Source organism: Trichechus manatus, unplaced genomic scaffold (genome assembly GCF_000243295.1).
Source record: "Trichechus manatus latirostris isolate Lorelei unplaced genomic scaffold, TriManLat1.0 scaffold00191, whole genome shotgun sequence".
Lineage (NCBI taxonomy): Eukaryota > Metazoa > Chordata > Mammalia > Sirenia > Trichechidae > Trichechus > Trichechus manatus.
Window position 1 is genome coordinate 3,201,021 of NW_004444127.1, and position 18,309 is coordinate 3,219,329.

Consider the following 18,309-nt stretch of genomic DNA (forward strand, 5'->3'; position numbering starts at 1 on the left):
GCAGGCTGTTTTGCAATTCTACAGATCATGAACTAATTTTTCTGGTTATGTGCAAAACCTGTTTAGTGATCACACACCCAAAATTATGTAGTTTTTCTCCCCCTCATTGTTCAGTGGATACTTATCTTTCCCAGTGGCAACTGGCCACTGATAAAAGCTGTAGTTCAGCTTTTATAATTTTAATTTAATCTGTTATCCAGAAGATATTTTTTTTTCCTTAGATGAAAAAAAAAAAAAAAAATAGTGTGGAGAGACTATATCTTGTGATTTAAAAGCAGCCAAGTGGAGTTAGCTTCAAATTTCCATTATAGTTTCCCTTTGGGCTCAGATCATTCTAAGGAAGACTCAGCCCTAAATTTTTTTTTGGAAAAACTCAGCATTCTTAAAGACTGTGCTATATAATAAAAGTCAGCTATAAGTCTAACCTGAGAATTCCTAAATAAAGAAAAGGAACCAGGAGCAAGAGTATGTATATGCTCCATGAGAGCAGGCAGGATCTGTACCAGTCTTGTTACTGCTGGATCACTATTGCTTAGTATAGTACTTAGATAAATGCTCAACCCTCCATAAATGTCTGCTGAATGAATACATGAATAAATACATAGATGAATATTCATTGTGTGGCATTCTGCATGGTTCTAGTAGTTCATGGTTCTAAGCGACAGTCCATTAGAACAAGAGTTAGCAACTATATTCTGTCTTCATTTGTTCATTCATTTATTGATTGATCAGATATTTCTTGAGTGCTTATTTTATGCCAGGAGCTATTCTGCACACTGGGGATATAGTGATGAATAAGATATCATTCCTGCCCCTCAAGGAACTTGACATTTCATTTAGAAGAGGATAGCTTGGCTACTGGTCACTGGCTGCTACCACTTTGTGATGTATCATCTTGGTTTCTGTCATTCCAGAACAGCCACTGTCCTCCTTTCTCATTCCTGAAGGGTGGGAGGTGAGCTTAGGAGAGTGAGCCTTGTGTATGATTGTCAACCCCAACAGCCACAGCTTTGCATTCACTCCACCCATCTCCTTGGTCCCTACCAAACAAGCATTCAAATTTGAGTAAGTGATAGGACCCTCTAAGAACCACAAATTCGTACCATTAGTGATTCTTATAGTTCTTACTGCTGTTTAATGGAGACCTCAGACCTTTAAGTTTGAGAAGAAGGAAGCGTTGTAGCCAGTCTATGTCAATAGCAGTGTAAGGGAATTATGGGAATGCAAGTATAAACAACAGAAGGCCTAAGGTAATCCTCAGAGTCCTGGCTGCAAAGTTAGAGATGAATTCAAAATGAGGGAAAGCTCGTTTTCTCCCCACGTATGAGCATCAGGCTTTTGTGTAAACCCCACCTCTCCAATACCATTTCTTTCCCCACTCCACTCCAGCTGGTGTGTGTGTGTAGAAAAGTTGTATATATCCCTGAAAGTGCACTCCGTTTAAGCTATTCTCATTTCATCCTGGAGCTCAGGATCCCAGTGTCCCCACACACATGCTCAGGCATCTGACCAGAGTCACAGATGGGAGTGGTAAAGCCTCCATGGCATTTGCTGTTGCTGGAAGAAGAACTGCCCTCTCCCATCTCATGGCTGGGCTTACTTAGTCAGGGCCCTGATGCCTGCAGCAAGCCGAAGGAGGAGGCTCCAATCTGGGATGATGTGTGTCTCAAAGAATGTAATCCACACAGACAGCTGTAAACCAGAGCCCTGTTCAGGGGCATGGTGTCTCCACACACGCCTGACTTATGTGCTGTAAGCACCATGGCCAGTCCGTGGGGTGGCAGGTGCAAGCTGGAAACAGGACTAGGAAGGGCAAACAGACTCCATGACAGCAGCTCAGTCAGAGATCTCCCCTCCACCTTACATATTCCTGCAGCAGTGCTAGTGGTTAGGTCATTTTATCCCTGAATGATCGCCAGAGGTTGTCTGTCTCTATCCTCCATCCTCCATGGACTGGGAGACTTTCCTGATGGTGAAGAACATGCAGATTGAAGCCACACTTCTGAGCTCAAAGTCTGGTTCACAACTTACTAGATTGTGACCTTGGGGATGTTATTTCGTTTCTTTGAGCCTCAGTTTCCTCTTTGTAAAATGGGAATAATAATAGTTGAAATGATAGAAGGAGTAGAAGTATGTAATGTTAAAAATATGCAAAAATAGTGCCTGGCACAGAGAAATCTTTCAATAAATGGTAGAAGTAGTAGTAGTAACTTGACCTATAAGAGCACTGCTATCGTGGCATTAGAAAGACCTGGGTGCATATTCCACCTATGCCCCATAAACTAATGACCTTGAACTTATCTCTTTAACTTTCTGAGTCTTGTTTCTGTATCTGTAAAATGGGAAAAATAATAGTAACTAACCCATAGGGTGGTTGTGAGAGTTCAACAACAAGAAAAATACATATAATGTTGAGTGAAATAAGTCAGTCACAAAAGGACAAATATTGTATGAGACCACTATTATAAAAATCCCGTATAAGGTTTACACACAGAAAAAGACAATCTTTGATGGTTATGAGGGAGGGGAAATCATTAATTAGAAAGTAGATAAGTGTTAACTTTGGTAAAGAGAAAGACAACACACAATACTGGGGAAGTCAGCACAACTTGAACAAGGCAAAGTCACAGAAGCTTCCTAGACACATCCAAACACCTTGAGGGACCAAGTTCCAGGGGCTGGGGGCTAGGGACCATGGTCTTGAGGGACATCTAGGTCAATTGGCATAACTTAGTTCATAAAGAAAATGTTCTACATCCTACTTTGGTGAGTAGGGGTCTTAAAAGCTTTCCAGTGGCCATCTAAGATACATCATGTTCAAAGCAAAGGAGAATGAAGAAAACAAAAGACACAAGGAAATATTAGGCTAGAGGACAAATGGACCACATGAACCACAGCCTCCACCACTCTGAGCCCAGAAGAACTAGATGGTGCCCAGCTACCACCTCTGACTGCTCTGACAGGGACCACAATAGAGGGTTCCAGACATAGTGGGAGAAAAATATAGAACAAAATTCAAATTCACAAAAAAAGACCAGACTTACTGGTCTGACAGAGACTGGAGGAATTGCCAAGACTATGACCCCGGATACTCTGCTAACTCAGAACTGAAGCCACTCCCAAAGTCTGCCTTTCAGCTAAAAATTAGACAGGCCTGTAAAACAAACAATAGTACAGTGAGAAATGTGCTTCTTAGTTCAATCAAGTATATGAAATCAAATGGGCAACATGTGCCCAAAAGCAAAGATGAGAAGGCAGGAAGGAACAGAAAAACTGGATGAATGGACACGAAAAACCCAGGATGGAAAGAGAAAGGGAGAGAGTGCTGACACATTGTGGGGATTGCAACCAATGTCACAAAACAAGATGTGTATAAATTTTTGAATGAAAAACTAATTTGCGCTGTAAACTTTCATCTAAAACACAATAACATTTTAAAAAATACATATAAATTGTTTAGCCCATTGTAGACATTCAATAAATAGTAGTTTCTTGCAGTTATCATAATGTTGGCATTATTATTACCAGATTTTTAAAAACTTGAGAAGTTCGTAGGTTCCTTAAGGCAGTGCTTTCTGACCTTTTTTCACATCATGACACTCAGAAAATAATATAACAACAACAATAAATATATATATATACATACACAAGGAGCCATAGTGGCGCAGTGGTTAAAGCTATTGACTGCTAACCAAAAGATCAGGGGTTCGAAACCACCAGCGGCTCCGTGGGAGAAAGATGTGGCAGTCTTCTTTCATAGAGATTTACAGCCTTGGAAACCCTATGAGTTGGAATTGACTCGACAGCATTGAGTTTGGTTTGGGTATATATGTACACACACACGCACACGCACACACACAGGTCTCCCCCCTGCTGGGCCAAGTGGACCACCACACCTGTAACTCATTGGAGGCCCGAGTGACAGGGTTGGGAAGCTCTGCTCCAAAGTGAAGATTTAAAGCAGTGGTTCTCAAACTTAAGCACGCATCAGAGTCACGTGCAGGGCTTGTTAAGCCACAGATGGCTGGGCCCCGTCCCCAGGGCTTCTGATTCAGTAGGTTTCAGGTGGGCCTTGAGAATTCACATTTTTAGCAAGTTTCCAGGTGATGCTGATAGTCTAGAGACCACACTTTGAGAACCACTGATTTAGAGCATTGGATGCCAGTCTGCTTGCATTTTAGAAATGGTTGGAGTAAAAGAAGTTCATTCCCTTCTCTCTTTTTCATCTGAAACACTATTTAGCTGACTTCTCCCTCACCAAAGGCCAGATCCCCTCATGAGTAATATGTGTTTTATAGGAAAAGCTCTTATATCATGGTTATGTTCTAAATACATATAGTGCTTCAAAAGCACATACGTTCCTAAGGAATCTAGTTTTAGACATAGCCCCCACTCACCCCCATTCAAGAGAGTCACCTTTCAGCTGGTCCCTATGTCACGAAGGCAATGTAGCCTAATGATAAAGGAGTCAGGTGCTGGAGCCAGAGATCCCTGAGTTCAAATTCTACTTCCTTCATTTACTGGCTTATGACTTTGAGCAAGTTATTTAACTTCTCTAAGCCTCAATTTTCTCATCTGTAAAGTGCAAATAAAGCACCTGCCTCATAGAGTCGTTTTATGGATTTAGTGAGATACTGCATGTAAAATACCTGTCACATACTCCTTAAAGGTTATTACCTATTTAAAAAAATAATTCAGTGAATGAGAGTAGTATTTCCTTATTTTCATTTTTCAAATGTTTACCGAACATCTGCTGCCTGCCAGATCTCATGCTATACACTGAGAATACAGCTTTATGCTTTCTTGGTGTCTTTCTCTATGCCTCTCCCCCATAATATCTTTCTGCATAGATACCCCCCAGGTGTGACTTGTCATTTAAAAGTATCACTGTTGCCCCACAAAGTCCTTCCCCAAAACAGCCTATCCTTTCCTTCTCCATTCTTTCATTCACCAAATATTTATTGAATGCCTGCTGTGTTCTAGTGATTGTGCTTTGTGGTGGGGCTATGACAGTGAACAAAACTGATTTTGTTCTAGCCCTTGAGGATCTTACAAACTGGTAGAGCAGCAGGCATTAGATAAATCAAGTGCTCAGTGCATTAAAACAGGAGAATCAGCCTAATGTGGGGAATCATGGAAGGCTTTTCCATGAAGAGGAGATGTTGAATCTGGGACCTAAAGAGACAAACTTGCCCTGTCAGATACCAGGACTTATTATAAGGCCATCATAATTAAACAGTATGATACTGGGCCACAATAGATGGGTCCTGATAGAACAGGAGAAAAAATGTGGAAGAGAACACAAATTCTTAAAAAATCCAGACTTGCTGGACCAGTTGAGACTAGAGGACTCCCCAAGATTATCGCCCTGAGATGTTCTTTAAACCTTAAACCAAAATTATTTCTTAAGGTCACCTTTTAATTAAATAACATATTGGTCAATAAATAAAGAATATCACCTGTGAATAATGAGCTTCTTTAAAATATCATCTATGTGAAACCAAATGGTCAAACATTACTCTAGAGTAAATATGAGAAGGTAAGGGGTCGGGGAAACTAGAGTACTGGAAATGGTACATCCAGAACAGAATGAATGAGAATGATGAGACATTGTGAAAAATGTAATTGATATCACTAATTTGTATATAAATTGTTAAATGGGAGCCTAATTTGCTGTGTAAACTTTCACCTTAAACACAGTAAAATACTATTTTAAAAAAAAAACCAGCATGATACTAGAGTAAGGATCGACAAATATATCATGCTAGACAGGCCAGAACAACCCCTTGTACTTATAAAAACCTGATATATATAAAAGGTAGTATTGCAGAGCAGTGGAGAAAGGGGTGTTTCAATACATGGTGGTGGAACAATTGGTTATCCACATAGAAAAAAATAAAATTAGATCCCTACTTCATACTATGTTCAGAAATCAGTTTTATATAGATTACAGACCTAAATGTGAAGTGTAAAACTATAATACTCTTAGAAAGAGAATAGAGAATATTTTTATGGTCTCCAGGTAGCAAAGGAATTCTTAAACAAGATACAAAAAGCCCAAGCCCAGTGGGCAAGATTGATAAATTTGACCACAAACAAAATTGCATTCATTTATTCCATAATTTGTTGTTGTTAGCTGCCATTGAGTCAGCTCCCAATTCATGGCAACCATGCACAAGGGAACAAAACTCTACCCAGTCCTATGCCACCCCCATGATTGGTTGGGGATTGGACCATCCAGGCCTTTCTTCCTAGTCTGTTTTAGTCTGGAAGCTCCACTGAAACCTGTTCAGCATCATAGCAACACGCAAGCTTCCACTGACAGACAGGAGGTAGCTGTGCCTGAGGTGTATTGGCCAGGAATCAAATCTAGGTCTCCCACATGGAAGGCAAGAATTCTGTCAGCCCATGAAAACTCTATGAATCACAGTGGTTCAATCCGGTTATACTTGGGGCCGCTGTGAGTCGGGCCCACTCCAAGGCAGCTAAAAACAATAAAGGATGGGTAGGATATAGGTAAAGAGCACTGAACCACCAATGCCCTCATTCAATCATTAGTCAATGTTTATTGAGTGCCTATTATATGCCAGGTGCTCTTGCCAGCACTGAGGACAGAGTAGTGAACAAAACAAAGTCCATGACCTCATGGAGCTGACATTCAAGAGAGAAGCAGTATCAACTAGGAAGCAAGGATTCTCTGATGGTGAATTGAACTCTGGTCACAGCAATAAAAGTGTCAGATCCTAGCCACTGCACAACTAGGGGATTAAGAAGTAACATTTTCTACTCAACAAAAGACACCATAAGCAAAGTTGAAAGACCGGCCAGAGACTGGAATAGGATTCTTGTTATGTATATAACTGACAAAGGATTAGTCTCCAGAATTTTTTAGTCTCAAGAATTTTTTATAAAGAACTTCTACAAATCAATAAGAAAAAGACAAAGAATCCCAGTAGAAAAATAGGCCAAAGATATGAACAGGCAATTCACAGAAGAGAAAACCCTAATAGCTAATAAGCACTTGGGCATATTTTCATGCCCAGACTCACTAGTAATAAAGGAAATGCCAATTAAATTAAGATACCACTTTACACCCATGAAATTGGCAAAAATTTAAAAAGCCTGATAATACAGATGTTGGTGATGATGTGGAGCAGTGGGGACGCTCATAAACTGCTAGTGGGAGTGTAAATTGACAATCACTTGCAGGCAGTTTGGGCAAATCTAAAAACTGTACTTAAGAGGTGCACGTGGGCCTAAGGACACATGCTGCATTGTTTGTGATAACTGCCTGTTAGCAACAATCTGCATGCCCCTTTGCAGAAGGAGGGGGACATAAAGTGTGGAATTCTATGCATTAGCCAAAATGAGTATAGATATACATGCATCGACACTGATAAATCTCTAAAATAGCAAATTACAGAATGATAACATAGAATTTGAAAACAAGCAAACAAAGCTGTATAATGATTTAAGAATGTAGACATTTGCACGAATGCACAGAGTATAAAAACGTGCAGAGGAATGCTAAGCTCCCAACTTCTGGGAAATCTCCATGATCCCTGGGGGAGAAGGTTAGAGGATTGGGATGAGGGATGGGTACACAGGAGGCTTGAATGGCATCTGTGATATTTTATAAAGCTTTTAAAAATTGAAGCAAGGATGGCAAAACGTTAGGGTTTGAGAAAGTTGGCTAGTGTACACAGGCATTTGTTATGTTATTCTCTCTAATTCTCAGAGGTTTTAAATAGTTCCTTTAAAACAAAAATGATGCCCCTGGTTCTATTCCCGAGCACTTCCAGAAATCAGCCAGTGAAAACTCTATGAATCACAGTGTTTCAATCCTGTTGTTCTTAGGGTTGTGGTAAGTCAGGGGCCCACTCCAAGGCAGCTAAAAGCAATAAAGGGTGGGTAGGATATAGGTAGGGAGCAGTGACAGGGAAGAGCACCCTAGGGAAAGGGAGCAGCATGGGAGAAAAGCCAGGCTTTGTATGGCAGTGGTAACCAAGGGAAACTGAGAGAAGCCGGTAGGCCTGGAGCTTGAGGAGTTGGGGGCAGGGAGAGGGAAGAAGGGCCTTACAGGCCATGTTTTGGATTTGGGTTTTTATCCTATGAGCAGTGAACAGTCCTGAAAGGCTTTCAAGCAGACAGAGCTCTAGCTGTCAGGCTTCCTGGGAGGGACCAGGGTTTAACTGTCTGAGCTGTGGCCTTCACGCTGACTGGAGGGAAGAAGCAGCATCTGCGGCCTTGGCTTCTAGGGGTCAGCCAGTACAGACTAACAACACACACCAAGGGAAGAAGGGACAGAGGCGCCAGCAGGAAGGCTTTATTGCCATTAGGGAGCACAGAGCCCACTTTCTCTTTACCAACTGCAGCTGCAGGTGTGATTCAAGTCAGAGAAACCTATGTTTGAGTTACAGCTCTTTCACTCCTAGTTCGTGACCTCAGTCAAGTTTCTTAACTTCTCTGAACCTCTGTGTTCTCAGTGAAGATACTCGTGGTGCTTACCTCATACGAGTAATATAAGGAGAAAATGAAATTGTGGATCTATAATGCTGACAGTAAGTCCCTAATGAGTATTACCCATTAGCATCATTGTTATTATTATTGACCACTCCCTCTGAGTCAAGCTTCCTAGAGACTACAGGGCAGGTAGGGTTTGTGGCACCCCGGAGGTGCTGCCTGGAGCCAGGGTCAAGTGTCTAGGGGAGAGTAGTGACCTGGACATCCACATGGCTTTGAGGGCCTGGACTTGTGGCAGCTTGTGTGGCAGGAGGGTGCCTCTAGCAAAGTCCAGAAGAGCGACAGCCCTAAGGAGCTGTTGCAAGAAACCTTGACAGCAGTAATTTTCCTCCCTCTGGGGAAGGTAACCAGGGTGCAGTTTCATTGCTGCCCCTCACTCACGGCCCTGACATTAAAACCCTGTGAGCCCAAACAGATCCCCTGACACACTTCAGCCTCCGTGAAGGACACTGGTGGTGTGACCTCCCAAAAGAACTGCATTCATGGAAGGTGGCTCTTCTTTTTGGCCCCTTCTTTTTGGCTTCCCCAAAAAGTAGACTTGAAACAAGATAGCCAGCTTCCGCCTGGGAGCCTCTGCCTGGTTGGGTACTGGCAGCCCTGACTTCCTCTGAGGTATATTTTTGTTTGTTATTTGAGGCTCTTCCGGGACCTGAAACCAGATAGTATACACTTACTGATAGCAACTAACACTTATTGAGTGTTTATTATACCCTAGGCACAGTACAACATCATACTGACTCTTCACAATAATGTGAAATAAGGACTGTGATTCCCTCCTCTTAACAGATGGGGAAACTGAGGCTCAGAGAGGAAGAGTAACTTGCCCAAGAAAAGGTGACTTGGCTGGTGAGTGGTAGAGCTGGATCTGAGAGCTGCCCAACCCAGAGCTGCAGGAAGCTGGTGTAGCTCCTACCTCTAGACCAGGGATACTGACCCTTAGGGGTGAATAAGAAGTTGGCAAGTCAGTAGGTTCAGGCTGGAAGCTCTTGCTTCTTTGGCACCCACTTAACTCCCAGCCAGCCAGCCAGCCCATCCCAGCTGTGGGAAGTCAGCTAGGGAGGGAGAGAGAGAGAGAGAGAGAGTGCGCGCGCGCGAGTGCGGCCAGCCCCTCGGGATTAGCTTGGACCCTGCCAAGTGCTCTTTCTTCATTCCAGTCTCCTGCCCTGGACTCCACCCTACACATGGTTCTGCTCAGAACCAGCCTGGACTGGAGTGCCTTTGCTTCTCCCCCAGAGTGCTTCTCTCTAGCCCTGAGGCCTGGCCTGCAAGGATCAGTCCATGATCCAGTTGATTTGCACAGACTCTTTTTGGCAGCAGCTCCCCTGCTGGCTCCAGTTCAAAGCAGGGACGGCCAGGCTCCTCCAGGTGTCAGACGCAGCTGGCATGTTAGGAGAAGGCCTCTGGCAGGAAGGGGTGTTGAGCCAACTGCCATCAACTGGAAAACAGCACATGTGGATGACCTTGTCTCCAAAAACATTCCTTTTTGAGCCCTCTGGGAGTGGTGAGGAGTTTGAGTTCAGGATGAAGGAGCTGTCTATGGAGGAGTGTAGACAACCTGGGGATGTCCCTGTCACCAAAGGCAGAGAGAGACCTGTAACCTCCTACCTGCCTTTTCTCACAATTCTGTCACTATTCCAATGCAAAGAGAAGATGTCCAGAACGTTCATGGGTCAGAGCATTCATTTGGAGATGGACAGTGCAGTGCAGCATATGATGTTTTTAAAAGCACCTTTCTGTCTTTCAGAATTTTCTGTAGCCACAGTCCTCTGAACAGCAAATTTTCCCTACCAGCACTAACAAGAGAGGCTAGGAGTTCTGCACCCCTCCCCCGCTTGAGGGGCATGCCCTCAACACCAGAGCTGGAAACCCTTGGGAAAGTATGAACCATCAAGCTTCTGCTCAAACATCTCCAGCAACAAGCAATTCAATACCAGAATCGAGCAGCTTGAAAAAATCTTTCTCATAATGAACCAGACTCTCGATTCCTGTGACATCTCGCTCAGAGGCAGCCCTCGTTTCCTCCTTAGTCTTCTCTTCTAAGCTAAAGGATCTTTTAGTTTGTACAGAGGGGCATGAGGGTGGGGAGCATTAGAGGTGGAGGGATTGGCTTGTCTGAGGACATGAGGAAGGAAAGAGCATGACCATTGGAAAGAGCTGAGGTATCACTGTGGCTGGAATATAGTGAGAGAGGCTGCCCGTGGCCTGTGATGAGCCTAGAGGGGTGGGGGTTGGGGAGCAGAGGGTGGATCAAACGAGCTCATAACCAGGATAAGAATGGGGACTCCACTCTAAGGGCAATAAGAAGCCCATTAAGGTTTTAAACGGAGCTGTCAAATGGTCAAGTTCACATTTTAAAAAAGACCTTTCTGACCACACAATGGATACTGGATTATAAGGAGGCAAGAGTGGTTGCAGGGAAACCAGGTAGGAGGCCATGGAGTTGTCCAGGAAAGAGGAAAAGGCCAGGCTTAGGCTGGTGGCTGTACAAGTGGAGAGGAGAACTTTAGGAGATAGGATTGACAGGACCTGGTGAATGATGGAGACGGGCGAGGGAGGGATTTCCAGGATGGCTAGGATGACACCCAGGTTTCTGGCTGAGCAGACTAGTGGGTGGTGGTGCTATTAATGAAAGCGGAGATCCAATTGGTGTTTTTTGGCAGCCAGTCTCACTGCCTGCAATCAAGAAAACTCCTCAGCCCTTTCACACCTGTGGCTGGAATCCAGCCACATGTCCCTCAGAAAGCAAGCCCCTGCCAATGTCTGCTTCCCTAATCCCAACTTGCCTGATGGTCCCTCCTGACCAGTGGAAGTTTCTGCCAGCCAAGGAGCAGGGGTCAAGACCAAGAATGCATGCAGGGCTGCTCTGCTGCCAAAGAGATTCCCCCTTTTATCAGTGGGTGTCTCTGCCCTTTGAGGGCAACGCACTCACTCTTCCCCAGATGCTGATGAGCTAAGTCAAGAATGGCCTCTGATGAAGAGCTGCGGGCTGGTTCTGGGGCTGGAAGAGTGGATCCTGTTTGGAGTTTGTAGCTCTATCTGTTGCTGAGATAGGAAGATCTTATCGCAATTTGCTTCAAAGCTGAGGTGTGGCAGGGCCTGTATCAGGAGCATGCTGACTAACGAGAATAAAAAATGGAAGTACTTACTAAGAATGGAGGAGTCAGAGAGTGGTGATGGTTGCACAACTTTGTGAATATACTAAAAACCATTGACTTGTACACTTTTTTCCTTATTTTTTATACTTTTGTAAAAATACATATAACACATTTGCCAGTTCAGTGTTTTTCTGGTGTACATGAATGGTACACTTTTAAAGGGTGAATTTTATGGTACTTGAAGTCTGTCTCATATGAATGAATGAAATAGATGGCAGTAACTGCTATGAAAAGGGCATGGGTTCCAGGGTGATGATAAAGGAAAAAGAAGCCATGTAACACTTCAAAGGTTTTGGCTGGCCTTGGTGGCTTCCTGCTTGGGGCTCCTCTCAGCCAGTGCTCTTCCCTAGTAATGAACTTTCAGACCTTTTCCTTCCTGCTGAGCCTGGGAAGGATAAACTTTGAGGTGCTGGTGGCTCTTCTTCCCTGAGAGAGCTCTCTCTTCTGTGCCAACTCCAGTCGCCTCTTCCTGCCCCCTCTTTGCCCTCTGTCTCCCCTCTCTCTCTCCATCCAGATGTCAGAATATGGGCTTTGTGCCTTCCCACTACCTTTTTGACTGCTTGGGTTCCTCTTAGGTTATGAGAAGCAAGAAATGGGGGTAACCCCTTGGCCTATGGGACTAACTAACCAGTTAGTCCCATGAACCATTGCTGGAGGGACTAGGGCTCCCTCCTGTGGTCAGCAGCAACATTGCTTCTCCCCACCCTCTGGCCTTGATTTTCTTCCAGCTGGAATTTTAACTACGAACTCTGGTAATCCAGGCAGCTTTTTTCCCCTAAGAGATATGTGAGAAATAGTAAAGGCCTTAAAATATAGGTGACAAGAAGATAAATCAGCCACAGAAACTAAAAAAAATAAAATGTTAGTGTTTATATTCTGTATAAGGAGCCCTGGTGGCACACTGGTTAGTTAAAGCACTCAGCTGCTAACTGAAAGGTTGGCATTTCAAGCCCACCAGCCACTCTGCAGGAGGAGAATGTGGAGGTCTGCTTCCGTAAAGATTTACAGCCTTGGAAAGCCTATGGAGCAGTTCTACTCTGTCTTTCAGGGTCACTGTGAGTTGGAATTGAGTCAACGGCGGTGGGTTTGAGTTGGGTATATTCTGTATCTTTTATTCTAAAAGAGGCAGTGTGGCCTGGTGGAAAGTACATGGATATGGAGGCGAGCAAACTCACCAGCTGTGTGACCTTGGGGAAGTTGACTTCTCTGAAACTTAGACTCTTCACCTCTAAAATGGAAACAGTGAACAAGACCTACCTCACAGAATTGTTGTGGGATAAAATTTAATCAATGTAGTTAAGTACCTTGTACAGTGTCTGCCGTGCAGGTAGTAGGTACTCAGCAAATGGTACCTGTTTCTGTGGTTAGTATTATTACAACTAAAGACTAGATTGGAATCGTTTTCTCTCTTTGGGGAGATCTGAAAGCAGGGTCAGCTGTGTTACACAATTCCAGGGGCCTCACTCACCTCATATTTATAACGCCTCTCCCTGCAAGGTGAGCAGTGCTGGCTCTCTGGGGCTGATTCAACTGTCAGTCTGGGAACCCTCTGACATAGGGAGGTGGGTGGAAAGAGATTTAGGAAAATACAGAAGAGAGCAAAACAAAACTTTTTTTTTTAAGTAGAGATAAAGCCAGAAGGGCCCAGTCAAAATCAGACTGGGGCCCCCTCTACTCCAGTAGATGAGTTTGGCCTCTGCCTGGCACATGGACAGAGCCCAGCAAGTGCTAATTTCCTTCCGTTCCAGTCCCCTCTCGGATGAGGTCCTGAGCATGGCCTTGCTCTAATCCCTTTAGTAGTCAAATGGTTTTCTTCCTGTGAGGTGGGTGCCCAGTGAGAGGGGCTAGAGACAGAAAAAATCGGGAAGTGGTCAGCTGGTGAGAGTGGACAGCAAGAAGACACACTGGCCTCCATGGCGCCAGGAGATGGGGTGTGTTCTTTGACCCGTCTCAAGTGCAGATTCCCCCGTAGCTCTTCACCCTCTCCTCTTGTCTGCCATCAGTGTCCCAGGGTGGAGGTGCCTGTAGCTGTTCTGGCCCTTTGGTAGCTTATTAAATCACAGTACCATTTGCCAAAACCCCTTTAAACCTCTTGGCTGTTCTTTTTGCCTTTTCTGATCAGCTGTGTTTATTCTGAACTAAATGGTCCTCACGGCAGGATGAAGGGATTTACTGCTTAAGTATATGAAAAGAAATCTTGGCTGCATTACAATTGCACCCTCTCCTCACCCCCCTCACGCCTCCCTCCCCATGCTCCATCCACTAGCTGGTGCCACAGAGACTGAGCAGAGAGCCCACTCTTGATACAGTGTGGTCAGTTCAGTTCAGTGGCAGAGCCCAATTGATGGAGAAAAAGTGAGGTGATTGGGAGGAGCTTGCTTTTGGGAGCCCTCTCCCAAATGTTTCTTGCTGCCCCAGGGGAGGCTGGAGATGTCAGTAACAAACTTTGTCTCTCTCTGTCACACACATATGCATTCTCTGTTTCTCTCACATTCTCTCCCTCTCTTTTTCCCTCTTTTCCCTCCTCAGGAGTCTCTGGGTGGTGCAAATGATTAATTGTCTTGGCTGCTAACCAAAAGGTTGGAGGTTCAAGTCCACCCAGAGGCTTCTCAGAAGAAAGGCCTGGCAATCTACTTCTGAAAAATCAGCCACTGAAATGCCTATGGGGAAACAATAGTTCGGCTTAATTAGTAAAGAATGTCTGCCTTGAGCATTGTGCTCTTTTTGAGAACTGTCTGTATGGGATCAAATTGACAATAGCAACTCAAAGGATTAGACAGGAGACTTAGGAGGCAGTGAGTTTAAGTTAATGGAGAAGGAACAATTTGGAAAAGGAAGGTAGGTATGGTTGCACAACTTGAAGAATGTAATCAATGTCACTGAACTATACGTGTAGAAATTGTGAAATTGGTATGTTCTGCTCTGTATATTCTCAACAACAACAAAATAATTTTTAAAAAACCCTATGGAGCACAGTTCTACTTTGACACACGTGGGGTCACCATGAATCAGAATCAACTTGACAGGAACTGGGTTTTTTTTTTCCCCCTTAGGATTGTGCTCATGGATGATGCCATGGACTGCTTGATGTCTTTTTCAGATTTCCTTTTTGCCTTCCAGATCCAGTTTTACTACTCAGGTGAGAGTTTTCTAAGGCCCATGTACAGGCTTCTGTCCAGGACCATGTCTCCGTTTCCTACCCTGTTGTCCTTTCCATCTGTCTGTCTGGCACACATTTCTCTTCCCTACTTCCTTGGGGTGTGGTGGTGTGCTTCACTGTGGGTCCCTAACAGGATGTCTGCTTCCCTCTGGTGGTCACAAAATCCAATCTGCAGAGCCTACGTCCTCAGCCTCCTCAAGACACTGCAGACCACAGTGCTTCTAGTTACCAGCACACCAAATCGTGACAGTGACAGCAGCAAAAGCATTCACTATTTATTGAAACTTACTCTGTGCCAAGCATAGCACTAAGCACCTTAATTCTTACAACAACCCTAAGAAATGAGTAGTTTCAAGTGATAAGCTTACAAAGGTAAGAAACCAAAGCCACACAGCTATTGAGTGGTGGAGCCCAGGCTTGAAGAGACAGCTGACTCCAAAGCCAGTGAAGCCCGTGCTCTTAGCCACTCTGCTGTCAGACTACGATTACATCTCTCTCCCTTGGCCCCTGACTCATGTATGTGGGCACACGTTCTCCCATCAGGCTGATCTACTCCCACCCTGCTTCCAGTGTACACCAGCTGTGCCTTCTGAAACTCCTTCTCCAATCAGGTGGAATAAAAATAGATGGATAAATACAAATACACAACAGCTCACACACAAGTGACATCAAATGGAATGTTGGGTTTAGAAATTGCTGTGTCCATAAACAAAGTTGTTTAAAACAGGGCTCTTTCAATAAATAGAAGGCCATCCTTGGAGCCTGCCGGTGGCCTTCTGCCAGCTGGTGGTCCCAGCCAGCCCTAGCCTCATTTAGGCCGTTCTGTTTACTCGATGGCAGCCCGAGAACCTGGTCAGGCAGGGGCTGGAGGCTGGAGGGTCGCCCCTTGCTCTTAGCAGCTCCAGGTATCTATTTCTCATTTCTCTGAAGCCTTTGGGCCCTAGAGGAGGGGCAGCCATGCTAGGGAGCATCTTTTCCCATCCTAGCCTACCTGGGTCACCTTCTCATGGCCCTTCCAGAGGGATAGGGCAGCACATGGGGACTCGTGTATCACTGCACTGCATGGCTGTGTGTGCCAGTCAGAGAGGAGATGCCCCTAAGTCATCGGTTACTCACAGTGGCTCAATTACTAGAATTTGGGACCAATTTCAAATATTTAATAAAATAGCAGGTTGTAGGTTTTCTCTCTTCCTCGTTGGTATCCCAACATGCTTATTGAGTCAGAGAGGCAGGTGGCCTCACAAGATGAGGCCGACCAGTAGGAGCATGCGTGTGTTCATTCTTTCAGAAATTATTTATCGCATTCAGCATGTGCCAGGTACAGTGCTAAGTGCTGAGAAAAGCAATAATCTTACATTCCAGCAATGGGACAGGTTAAACAAGTAACTACACAGAAAACTAGTCATTGGATAAGCGCTACCAAAAAGTACAGGGGCAATGAAAGTATTCCGTGGGGAATCTCACCTAGTCTAGGCGGTCAGGAACAAGTGTCCAGAGGATGGACATTTGAGCTGAAACACATATTAGTGTCCCCTCTCATGAGTGTGCTGGTCAAGCAAGGTTGAGGGCTCCTGCCCTCAGGACACCATGCACTGGGCACTGAGGCTGGTGTGGAGTTGAGCTAACAAACGAGAGAGAAGGGGGGACCCAGGGAAGGGCCAAAATATGTCCTCACTGCCTGAACTGCCACCCTCCCCCACCCCCAGAATTCTTGGAGAGTGTGGCTGCCATCTATCAGGACTTGCTGTCTGGCAAGAACCCCAATACAGTGATTGTACCAACGTCATCCAGCGGGCAGCACCGCCAACGACCTGCCTTGGGAGAGGCTAGCATGCTGGAGGGAGTGGAGGCGTCACTGTTCTACCAGTGCCTGGAGAACCTGTGTGACCGGCACAAGTACAGGTAAGAAATGGGCACACAGACCCTACCTCAGCCCCAGGGATGGTAGGCTGCTGGCTTTTGGAACAGATCCCTAGTAGGATGCTCTGATAGGTCCAGGGCTTCTGGGGACCTTCATGATCATAGTATAAATTAGAACAGCACCATTTGCCCCCAAACCATAGAGTTGACTGAGGGGCTCCCCAGTTGGCTTGCTTAGAAAGGATTGTTTTCCCTTGGACAAGAGTAGCTGTAGATGGCCAGCTTGGCACCCTTCTCCTTACCAGGAGATAGATTGGCTTTGACTTTTTAGAAAGAAGGAGAGAACATTCACTGTACAAAACATTCCTACAGAAAGGGACAGAACAACCAGTTTTGGTCCCCTCCAAGGTGAGGTTGTCTGTCACTTCTAGCCATTTCATCTTTCCCACCCCTCCCTAGTGAAAGCACCACTTAGTGAACACCAGCCCTTCCTGTCTACAGTCAAGGCCTTGCTCCTGGACGTCTGTCAGGCTCCCCCAGGGGCTCAGGGCCTCCAAGCAGGCAGATCCCTCAGTCTTAGGAATCCTCCTAAGCTTGAAGGTATGGATGAAAAGATGGCACTCAGACTTGCTAGTCTTTGAATCTGGCATCTGTATTCTCTCTTCTAGCTGCCCACCCCCAGCGCTTGTCAAAGAGGTCCTCAGCAATGTTCAGAGACTGACCTTCTATGGATTCCTTGTGGCTCTCTCAAAGCATCATGGAATTAACCAAGCCCTAGGTAAGCCAGAGCTAGGTATGGTCAGCTTCCCCTGCCCCAATAATTCAAAGCCAGGTAGGAGCTGGCCTCTATAAGCAGACATGGCACCACGAGGAGGGGAAATCACCATCTCTTCCTTGATTTCTCAGGGCCAGCCTAAGAGTCCTAGAGGGCCAGAATGTGCACAAAATTGTGCCATCTAAGGCCTCTCACATTCCAGTGGTAAGGGACAGCCTTCCCCGCCCAGGGCCCTGCCCCAACATGAAGCAGCCTCTCCCCATAGAATCCCAGTTCTGCCTTGGGGAGTGGCCTGCAGGTTGGGCAGACACAGGACTATTTACTCAGTGGCTCTGGAGATTATATATCAAAGAGACCTGAATCCCATTCGTAAACAAGGCAAAGGTGTGTTGGGGAGCCCTTTTTTCCCAGCTGGGAAAAAAAAAAACTGATTAATCTGAGAGGGAGTTAAAAAAAGGAAGAGGGTGGGGGAAGTCCACATGGTCCAGTTTTTCCTGCTCATCGGTTTATTCTCACTGGTTGGGTTCCTTATCCTTGATCTTCTCTGCCCACCCTGCTCCTCCCCCTCAGCTCTCCTATGGGAAGAGCTAGCAGGCCAATCATCCTATTGGAGCTTGAGGGGTTCTTATTTACCTCTCTCCTTAAGAGATACTCCAACCATGCTTGGAACCCAGGTTCCTGAGTCTCCAAGAAGAGACACAGCAACCCCCTTCCTTTTTCCAGTTCTGAGTTCTCTGTGGCTGGGAACAGGTCAAAGGAAGGAAACGTTTGTTAAATGCTAACCACAGAAGGCCAACTACTGTGCAAGTTGCTTTATGCTAGGGACGTTTCTGGGA

The 18,309-nt window shown here is 45.2% G+C and overlaps 1 protein-coding gene across 2 annotated transcripts in view; it reads left to right on the forward strand.

Moving 5' to 3' along the window:
- The window catches only part of CSTPP1 (centriolar satellite-associated tubulin polyglutamylase complex regulator 1), a 204,363-nt gene that overhangs the window by 183,437 nt on the left and 2,617 nt on the right, over positions 1-18,309 (forward strand). For both annotated transcript variants that reach the window (XM_012558878.1, XM_004387679.1), the window contains 3 exons: positions 14,732-14,817; positions 16,545-16,740; positions 17,367-17,476. In XM_012558878.1, coding sequence (XP_012414332.1) covers positions 14,732-14,817; positions 16,545-16,740; positions 17,367-17,476 — 392 coding nt within the window. The remainder of the gene's footprint in view (positions 1-14,731; positions 14,818-16,544; positions 16,741-17,366; positions 17,477-18,309) is intronic.